Raw genomic sequence first — 11,926 nt, forward strand, 5'->3', positions numbered from 1 at the left:
ATATATATATATATATATAGACATATATATATTATATATGGACATATTTTAGATATAATTATATACGTTTTAAAAAATAATGCGAAATTATATTTTTAAAGAACTTTTAATATTAATTAATTTTTAATGTTTATTATTTACCTGCTGCAGTACTAGGTAAGATTTATGTTTCTCTCGATCGGGTTTAAGACCCTCCACATTTTCCAGCAAACTCGGATCGGCATCAAGGAAATGTGGTAGCGATACCGCCGATGGAATATCTAACAAAGAAAATGAATATTTATAAAACATGTTATGACAATATGTTATCTTGGAGCGATTGCATGACTTTCGACATTGAGTAAAAAAATATCAAACATGCGATAATTTATGACAGATTCAAGGTAAATGAGCTACAGTAGCAAGGCCATAGTAGTCATAAATCTGTATAATAATTACGCAGTATGCATCTATATATATATACGGAATAATGATTAGAATTACAATTTTATAAGCAATATATATCACTTGCATGATAATACGTATTTTTCCATAATAATGAATTATTATAAAACACACATATTTCTGCGAAAAAATTATAGATCGGCATAATTTATATTACGCAATATTTAAATGTGGTATTTAAATTTAATTATATTTTTATTTAGGAAAAAAATATTACAGGAAGAAAGAAAAAAATATTGTATAAACATTTTTAACTTTGCCGTTTTTTGGCTTATAAATTTTATATGACAAGCTTACGTACTGTAATAGCATGGTGTTAGGTTTATTAATCCTTTCTTCAAACAAGTCTTCATTTTGTGGCAAAAGCATTCATTATCCGGATTCTGATCGGGTGGAGAGGCAAAATCATCCGTGAGAGTATAGAGATATCCTGGCAAGCCGTTATCTGTCCAAATCTCTTTCCTGAATATAATCGGTAACGGTCGACAAAACGCTTTCCTATAAATCCTAAAAATGGCACGCTTGTCTATATACGACGGGAATACAATACCTTCCGTGGCACCTTGAAGGATGTTACATTTTGTATTCCTAAAATGAAAAAAATGCTATTTAGATTACGTTATAAATTCATAGAAACAATTTAATATTAAACAAAAATCTATTTTATATATTTAATTGAATTTTGGAGCAATACATCGTAATATCGAGTAACCATAATTCAAATACACATAAAATAAAATATATTTAATTGAAAATTTGTACACTTTATGTTTTTTTAATCGCTTCCTAATTTTATGTACGATTTCTTTAATTTTCACAAAATTCATTAATTGTAATATTGTTTTCTTGCTTCAAAAGTGACACAACTTAAAAACATTATTTTTTACTTATAATCATGAATGAGTTAAGTAAACATTACCCAATCAGCCATAAAAATCGAACTAACTTAACTTCTTCAAAATCGTCATAACTCAAAAAAAAAAATGATTTAAAAAATCGTCAAAATCGTCATAATTAACCATGGTTCAATCTTCTTGATCATTGATGATCAAGCTATCCAAACTATCAATTTTGAATTATTCGTTAAACAGTTACAGCAATAAATAATAGTTGATAAATAAATAACGCGTATTCACCAGTGATTAGATGAACCGGCGAAATTGTTTTTTTTAAATAAGTAAATCATATATTTTTTTGCCATTTTTAACCTTTATACACACACACACACACACACACGCGCGCGCGCGCGCGCGCGCGCACACACAAATAATTTATTACAATTTGTAATATCAGTGCATTCTAAATAAATTAGATAAAACAATGTTGTGCTTATATATTTTTGTCGATATTATCTGATTATATAATAATTTAATTTTTTTCAAATTAAAAGTAGTTATGAATTCATTTTCGGACAATTTTTATTACTACAATTTAATTGGAAAAAAATGTTGTTCTCCTTTTCTAGGAAACATAATAATTTTTTAGTTGTATATAATATTTTATTATTATTATTTTTTAACTCTTTTAATTATCTTTATATATAAATAATTTTTTATATTCTTTTCTGTATATCGACAAGTTGTAAAAATTTTTTCCTCCGACAATACATTTAACAATATCATGATTTATATATTATTTAATAATATATAAATTATGATATTGTTTGTGTGTATTTGTACAAAAATTTTTTAAAATTTATTGCGACGAATTGAAGAATATCAAGTTAGTTATCGAAGGAAGAATTGTGTGATAGCGCAAGAACAAATAACTTCTCATCCAAATGCACATTTGATTACATTCGACATTTGATTACACAAAATTACTCAGAACAATATATATAATATTTAGTTTTTGCAATGTTATTTGCGTAATAGTTTACGTTCAAAAGCGTTTTAATTATTAATGTGTTTTGATTTCTAACAAAAACTTCCATAAATTATTTTACTCTTAAAATATCACTTAGCACGTCATTTTTTGACAGATTAAGAAACGTTTTCTATGTATTGTATTCTCATTACACATGACTCAAGTACCTATACGACAAAAAATTCTATAGAATAATAGAACTTTCAAGTGTTTGTCATTTATCTATTTAGAGGGAAAATATATTTTTCCGTAATAGGATCATTAAAACTTATAATTCTTACTCTTCTCGTGTTTCGTTGCCTTCGGTTTCAATGTATCCCCATTGTGCCATTCCAGGGCTGCCATTATACTTGTCAATGCTGAGGTATCGTCCTTTCTCTTCCACCATGTCAGCATTCTTTTGAAGATTTATCGTCACAATATTCTCTCCCTCGTCATATAGCTATCAATGATACAGATATACATCAATTTTCAGAAATTTCTGCTAAAATTTGTCAAGTTTTTATTATCAAAAGCTTTTTACACATCCTTTTATAAATAATATAATAAATAATATCTATCTAATTATTTAATTTATTTTAAAAATTATTTATTTTGTAATATTACATCTAATATTATCTACCACATTTAAGTAACGCTAAATCATCTACTAAAAGATTTTGTTGAAATATTTAAAAATTTAGTTAGACACAGATTTATGAAAATAATTTTCTTGGGCTATCAAAATAATTATATATGCTCAAGCATAATAAGCAATGCTGTAAAAAGTTCTGATATTCTAGTTTGATCGTCCTGTATAATTATTTTGATGGTCTGACAAAATTATTTTCAGGTTTGTATTCAATTAAATTTTTAGATAATTTAGCAAAACCGATTTTTTCAATATAAATGATGCGTTTATTTACATTACATATTTCCATAATCAGTATCAAAGAAAAATAAAATACATAATTTATTTGAAGTTAAGAGGTCATTGAGTTTATCGATTAAATTTATGGATATCAATAAGAGTAATACAATAGGTTGTGGATTAAAGTGATAACATATAATTTTTAACCAATTAGTAATTAATTTTGTATCGCTTTGACAAATGTTTTTATCGTTTTCAATATTAATAAATCAATTTACACACACACACACACACACACACACACACGCGCGCGCGCGTACATATATATATAATTATTTATTTGAATTATTAATTTATTAATATCATCGATAAATATTATTATTTAAAAATTAGATATAATTTTCGTAAAGTAATATTTGCAAAATTTATTCTAATAAAATAGAATAGTGAAGCATATACACACAAAATTAAAATATTAGAATATACTAATTCAAAGTTTGACATAATAAAAGTTTATGAATAAAATTTTAAAATGATAGAAAAATTCTCCATTATACTGTCATTATTTATTACCAAAGCCCGCGATTTATACATAAGAGGATAAAGCAAGATTTTATAAATTTTATTATTATTTTTAATATATTATTACTACTATTATGTTAATTAATATATGTGTTTGCAATGCGCAATCTTACAAATTTGAATAACATCAAAAAATTATCCAAAAAACTTTGTTTAAAATATTCCGTAAATTTAAAATACTCCGTATAAATATTATTTGCAAAATTTTATATCCCCATAAATATGCAATAATTTTATTGAGTAAACGCATTATTTGAATTATTATTAATGCAATCAGGAAAAAATAAGTGCGGAAATTATGCATACTCCTTGGGACCGGTGCTTAAAGTCGTTAACACTAACCTCGTGAACTCTGAAATGTGTATAAATAGTGAAAGGATCAGCGGCTCGAAATTGCGAAAAGCAATTCAAGACACACGGTCCGCGACACTGTTCCATTTGCTTTCACGCGCACTGTCGCATAATCATGATCAGGGTTGTGTCACAGATTATCAAATAATATTATCTGTGTGTTACTTGTAATTTCTAAAGGAAGTATGGTAGAAACGAAAAGATAATTCAGAAACGAAAAGATAATTCCTTTATATTCTTTATTATCTACATTCTTTATGTGACATGTTGATATAAAAAAACTAAAATATATGAAAGCGCGTATATATGGAAGTGCCAAATTTGAGTAACGTTAAAAAATTAATGTAATAAAAATTAAATAATAATTAAAATAATTAAAAGTAAAGATCGTTCTTCTTAAAAATTTAAATTAGGATAAATCTTTTAACTCTAACGATTAACATTTTTAATTTCAACAAACTATTCTTGTGAAAAAATACTATTGAATTAGTAAAACTTGGAACGAATAACGTACTACATATTAGATTCTAATTATTTTTCCAATTATTTCCAATCGTTCTTTTGTAAATCTAATATAGATATTAATTATTTTCATAAGGATAATATTACAAAACTAATGTCTAATTTGAAATGTGTAAAAAATGCTATTGAAATTATTTTAATTAAATATTTTTCATCTGTTGTAAAATTATTTAATTTTATATAATAATGATCACTTTTATATGTAATCTAATATATATTTACATATAGTGGAAAAACAAAAAAAAGGAGTAAAATGGGAAAAGAAAGAGCGCCTGTAGTTGTAAACCGGTAGCTTATTATGCATAAAGAATGCGTGCGCTTGAGTGATTCGCGTATGACATGAATTTCAGACAGGATATGTTGAAATTGCAATTTTTTTGCTATAAGTAAAATTTCGATCTAATTCTACCCAGCATTTCTGTTGGATTCAGAAATCGGATAATTAAAAATGATTCTGAAATATCACAGTGCGGTGATACTATTTGCGAAGGTCAAGTCATGCACTGAGAAACCAGTTTCTTTTTCATACCAAAAGCTGAGTGGTTTTGTAGTCTTCGATAATGCACAGTATGATTATGTATAATTACAAACATACAAATCTTTTAGCCAATGACGAAATGCCAGTGATTAAGATTCATTATTGATTAGTATTTTAGTATTTTTTTTTGTCCTATGGCATGAGACAAAATAAATTGTTGTAATATAATATTGTAAGAAGATGTATATTTTTCCATTCAAAAATCAGATATAATGACGAACAGTTACTGTTCGTCATTACATATTTTGCACACGATCGCACATTAAATATTCGATATCTAGAGAACGTCTGGAATTTAACTAGTTTGTTCTTGATTTAGTAATCGTGAATATGCACCGATATTCGTATGATTAATTAAAATGCATCTTTTTCTCGTTGAGAGATGAATTTAATTCTGTGTTATTGACACTTTCGATCACTTTGGATATTTTTTCAGTTTCTTTATGAATCATAAATATACGGAAAGTATATGTATGTAACTTCTGCATCCTGTATATGTATGTAACTTCTGCATCCTGTTCTGTTAAAATGACTTTTTTATAATAAACTATGTTAATAAAAATTAGTCGTAATAAATTTATTGGTTGACCAATGGACTTCAAACTGATTATATGATTTACAACAATTCTTTTTCCACCGCTGGATAAATATATGCCGAAGCGCATTTCGAATTTCTAAATCTTTTAGCTCGAAAAACACTAATAGTTGACCAAAAAGATATAATAACATAAATAAATATCAACTTTATATATATTGTTGTAAATAAAATTATCATAAATAGAATAAATAATTAAAAAAGTCATTTGTAAGCAGAATCATTTCTTGATATTATAAATTAATAATTTAAGTATAAATAAGAATTAAATAAAATTCTTTTTTCTATTTATTTTTATGCTATTTTTTTTATATAGAAAATAATTCGAATATGCCTATAAATACCTACACAGAGAAAAATGTTTTTGTTAAACAAACAAAAAGATCCATCCAAAATGGCATTTTGATGAAGTCAAATAGAATTTCTGCTTATAACCAGAAAATGATTATAATAATCAGAAATTCTGTTTGACTTCAAAATTCTGGTTGGGTTAAAACGTTGATATAAAACGTTTTTAATGTACAAATATTATCTCATGCATACATATACAGATAAGGTAATAAAGGAAAAATTGAAATAATGTCTTTTATTCGTGGATTTATCTATTTTGATCTTAGTAATGAACATTTCATCAAATGTATTTTTTTCTTTCATTACAATTTACAATATGTTAAAGAAATAGATACAAATATTTATGAACTGTCCAGTATTATAAGTTTAAAACCAAGCTGGGGCATAAAATAATTAGTTATTAAGTATTTAAATATACATTTGCATGCGTCTTCATGATTATAAAATAATTTTTTATAATATTATTTATTTTAGTGTTTTGTATAAAAATTGATTTTACTCACCCTGTCCAATAGACCGAATTTTAGGAAGTCGATAAAATTTGGCATCATTCTACTGGCCAATTTTATCAATGAATCCTCGAAACCCCATAGATAATCGTATACTGAGATATTGAGAATTGGTTTGGTATTCATTAAATTAGCTAATTGTACTATAGGATAGTTCACTATAAATCCGGCATCACTCAAAGCGGATAAAATACCCTGCGTCAGAATATTTTTGCGTAAAATTTATCTTATAAAATTACTCTAAATAATTATAAATACTAAATTGAATTAATCGCAAACTTAAGATTAGATGTACGACTAAATGTAAGACTGTATTTTCTTTAATAAAAATAATATCCGAAGCTCTTAAATATTGTATTTTATTCTTCAAGATTTTTGTGCTAAAAAAGACACAATTTTTTATATATCTCAAGATCACGACTTTTTTTTATATTCGGTTTTTTTTATATATCGATAAAATATAATTGATGAAAAAAATTATACATAAGTTGTTTTTCGTTGAAGGTTGCTTCATAGACTTAATGGATCTATATTAATCTAATGGATTAGGCATAGAATCTTTCCGTACTATATATTTTATTTATCATCTATTTATTATTTTATAATTTGAAACTAACTTGAAAATAACATAAAAAAATTTTTTAATTGTAGACGTTTCTTGCTATCAAGATTTTGGATTAGCAGTTTACTTTATGTGCTTACAGTTTTCGTTGAGCACCAAAAATTGTGAGTTCCATCCAGCCTTGTAACTGGCATGGGAAAATGTATTCTTGACAGAGAACTTAATTTAGCTTCCCTGGAGACTATAATAAATGAATTTCACATCTTCCGATATTTTTTTGTATACGTTAATTGAAACGTACGACATTTATTATCGTTTAGCGATTTTTTCTTTGTTCTCGTCTCTTCAATAAATTCTATCGTCTCTTCAATAAATTTAACTTTTATATTGAGAAATTTCTTTGAACAATTTGCGCACTTTAAACAGCGCCTATTTTCTCGAGCCTTTTTATTTATTTTTTAGTTACTTTTAAGTTAGTTAACGTGATATTCAAATTTAATTTTTATCATTATTGATGAAAATATTTACGCATCATCATAAAAAATCATAAAAAATGATAAGTTGCTCAAAATATTGCACAGAAACTTAAATATCCTAAAATTGTCAAAAATAAAAATTATACATTAATAATAATTATACATTAATATTTGAATTGTATAGATTAGATTTTTTAACAGGAGCAGAATTTAAAAAAAGAACACTTTTTCTTTATACTTTGCTTTAAAAGATAATATTGCTTTCATTTCGACTTTTTTATGCAAATACGTAATTTACTTTTATTTATATAAATAAATGCGTTTATCGAGAAAAAAAAAGGATTTTGAAGGTTTTTTTTTAAATAAAAAATATTCAATGCATGACGGAAATAGTATTAATATATATAACTCTATATATATATAAGAATTGTAATTTTAGTCTTGGGCATCCCTTACAGAAATTAATACTGTATATAGTATTGAATTACTATAAAGGATGATATATCGATCTTAATAATAATAATAAATAAAATTTTAAGAATATTAATACTAAATATATTTATTATAATATAAAATAAATATAAATATATTTATCTGCAAACAAGTTATGTAACAAGCATAAAATTTAGCAAAAAACGCTGACAATACTAATTATTTCTTATTGCAGGCTCAAGGAAGAAGAATTATAATCGTAATTACATTGAAGATATAATATTTCAATTTAAATTGAATTTAGATTATAAATCAAAGATGTTTTAATTATCAAATCAAAGGCATTGTGAACTATTTTGCAAATTAAATTTTCATTTGTGTTATACAATACTGTTATAGTGTAAACAAAAACTTTATAAAATTCATTTTATTCTTTTTTTAAACGAAAATTATAAAATTTCTTTTTTCTTTTACCAAATATATTTTAATATAAAAATTTAGTTCTCCAAATAATTTAAGGTATATAATGTTAAATTCAAGCTTGAGTTTATCAAAATAATTATGTTAAAAAACTAATATTTTAAATAATATTACAATAATTGAAATAATAATTAATATTTTCTACTATTTTTTACTTTTCTTAATTCTAAAAGAAAGAAAAATTAATTTTTTAGCGAGTTTTTATGTTTTTATCACTATATATTAAGTAGTTGTCAGATTAAAAAATGTTCCACAAACATATTTTGACTATTGCAGTTTTATCAGATTCTTTTAATTAAAAATTAATCTCTTATATTAATGTATTATATAATAATGATTTATTAAAATAATTGATAATTAATAATAATTTATTATGCTTACCAAGTAAGGTACATTTGGGACATTGACTATGTCTTCCATAGGATCACCAACTGACATTTCGGGAACATAAACTACTGTTCTTCTAGGGATGTAACTCATAGTATTATTATCGTTAAATGTAATGTTGTCGTTTACCATATATTCTCTGAAAACGTATAGAGTATTTTAAATACATACTTATTGAAATGCTAAAAGAATTATTATTTTTGTAAGGTACTTAGATTATGTTATATGTAAAATATTTTACATATAATATTTTATTCACAATATATGTTTGCATAAGTAATATCTTATAATAATAAAAAAAATAATAAACATACTTACTGATATACATATGGTCCGATTTCTTGAAGTTTAAGCTTCTCTTTGCCACTTAGAAATTCTATCGGATTGGTAATATTAAATATATATATTTTTAAATATATATCAATATTTGGTTTCTGCCACATTTTGAAGAGAAATGAATGAGGCGCCATTTGTAGATTCTGTAAAAATAGTTTCCACATCAGTACATTTTATTAGATAAAATATATATATATTACTCAATTTGCATATGTAATTTGAAAGAAAATATTTAAATTATTAATAATTATTTCACTGAAAAGCTTCTATAATGATTTATTGTACATATAATGTATATAATGTTATATAATATTACGTATATAATTTATGTAAATCATATAAATTAAAGATAAATAATTTTAATTAATACTGCTTTTAAAGATTAAAGTCTCTAGTATTAAAGTCTTTTCTGATGCAATAAATGTAATATTGAAATCTTCAATGTATATATTTACAAGTTTGAATAAAGTTTTAGAAAATTAAAAAATTTTTTTAAATAATTAAAGAACTTTTTAATAAAGACACTTTTATTTGCAGTATTTGATTATAAAAAGAAATAGAAATTGATAAAAATTAGGGATGCACCGGATATTGAGAAAGTATCCGGTGTCTGGTATCATCCGGCACTTGTTTATTATTTGACCAGATAGTAGAATGTCATTAATATCCGGGAATATATCCGGTTGAAATTTGATGTCATTAAATTGTTGATTTTTTTCTTATACAAATGTTCTATAAATAAATGTGCATATTCATGATGCTACAATATCTTATACATTGTTGCAAAATTACAATCTTTTGAGACCCTAGAGATTTTTTTTTTAGAAGACATTTTCTCGGAACCTGTTGAATATCCGGAAAATGTCGGATATCCGACTCAAAGAAATTGCTTTCTCGAATATCCGATTGGATACCGAATATCCGATGTTGCATTCTGTTCAATATCCGATATCAGATAATTTTATGATCCGGTGCATCCCTAGTAAAAATATATAATTATTTGATTACACTGTCTGACACAGATTTTAAATAACGAATTGGACCAAGTGATTCTTACAGATTTTTTGTCGCTGAAAATAAATCCGTAAATAAAATTGCTTTATCATATTACGAGATCACTTTATCATATTTCGAGAAAGTTGAATTATAGACTAAAAGTCGTCTATTGTGTTGGCTGTTTTATGCAAGAACAGTTACAATGAAAAGAAGAGAACTTAAATAAGTAGATAAATATAATTCTCTTTGAGAATGCTTATGCAAATTGAATAATCATTTGCATGAGATTGCTAATTATGAATCTAAAATCAAAACACAACAAGTGATATCACATATAATTATCACATATAATTAAGTTAACTGTTTAAACAATTATGTTTAAATAATTAAAAAAATTTAATTAAATATAGTGTCATTAGATTCTAGAAAAAATGCATATAAGTAGTGTATTATATTCTCCCGCTATTCCATTTGTTGTGAAAAAATACAAAATTAGTTTTTAAGTTCCCCTTTTTTCAGTGCAACTTATCATTCTTGTATAAAGTAACCAATATAATACAACAGCTAATTTTTATAGATTTTTGTCGCTGAAAACAAATTCAAAAAATAAAATTGCTCATCATGTCACATTTTTAAGATACTTAAAAGTACACAAAATGACATTTTCTCTATTTTCAACATTTTTAGAATTTTCTTAAAAACATGATAGAAATTTCATTTACGAATTCATTTTCAGCGACAAAAAAATTTGTAAGAATAACTTTGTTCCATTTATGGTCTAGAAAAAAGTTAAATTTGAATTAGATAATGATATATTATTGGAAATTAATATACAGGGTGCAGCATAACGATCCCCACGATTTTGTAGACATTTTCGACAATTAAAATAAAATTGAAAGATGAATGTTTATCTGTTTTATACAGATTACAATATGTAATCTATATCAGATAAAAAAATGTAAAAAGATTCTTTCTTATAAATTCTTTTTTATAAAATTCTTTTTTATAAAAAGAATTTTATTTGTAATATTATTACTTACAACTTCTGACTAGAACACAGAACAGAAAAAAATTGTATCATGCAATTTTTTATAAAAAGAATTTTATTTGTAATATTATTACTTACAACTTCTGACTAGAACACAGAACAGAAAAAAATTGCATGATACAATTTTTTTCTATAATGTTGTAGAGATCTTCAAGACGAAGTATGTACGTATATTTATGTTCTGTGTTTATGTTCTAGTCAGAAGTTGTAAATACTGATGTTACAAATAATGCTGTAAATTTGATATTAAGTATCAATAAAATTAAAACATCAATAAAAATGACATTTCGATAGTGATTTGAATTTCGTCTTGAAAACCTCTACAATATAATAGAAAAAATAGTGCTATTTAAGATGACTTTGATTTCTTATGAAAATTCTTTTTTAATTTTTTTATCGCATGTTGTAGCTTGTATATAAATATTTATATACTTTTAACTCTTTTTTTAATTATCAAAAGTCTAAAAAATTGTACGGATCATTATGCTAAACATCCTATATGTAATGCAAACTATATAAATCAAAGTTTTAAACGTCTAGCTAGATCTTAAATGCTTGTATGATTCTTGTGTGAATTTATATATACTATATATACTATATA

General features: G+C 24.5%; 1 protein-coding gene across 2 annotated transcripts in view; it reads right to left on the minus strand.

The window, feature by feature from the left end:
• The window catches only part of LOC108693293 (scavenger receptor class B member 1-like), a 26,782-nt gene that overhangs the window by 3,774 nt on the left and 11,082 nt on the right, over window positions 1–11,926 (minus strand). For both annotated transcript variants that reach the window (XM_018202168.1, XM_018202167.1), the window contains 6 exons: window positions 9,264–9,424; window positions 8,940–9,084; window positions 6,603–6,803; window positions 2,592–2,752; window positions 746–1,032; window positions 142–260 (listed from right to left, as the gene is read on the minus strand). In XM_018202168.1, coding sequence (XP_018057657.1) covers window positions 142–260; window positions 746–1,032; window positions 2,592–2,752; window positions 6,603–6,803; window positions 8,940–9,084; window positions 9,264–9,424 — 1,074 coding nt within the window. The remainder of the gene's footprint in view (window positions 1–141; window positions 261–745; window positions 1,033–2,591; window positions 2,753–6,602; window positions 6,804–8,939; window positions 9,085–9,263; window positions 9,425–11,926) is intronic.

Source organism: Atta colombica, unplaced genomic scaffold (assembly GCF_001594045.1).
Source record: "Atta colombica isolate Treedump-2 unplaced genomic scaffold, Acol1.0 scaffold9, whole genome shotgun sequence".
Lineage (NCBI taxonomy): Eukaryota > Metazoa > Arthropoda > Insecta > Hymenoptera > Formicidae > Atta > Atta colombica.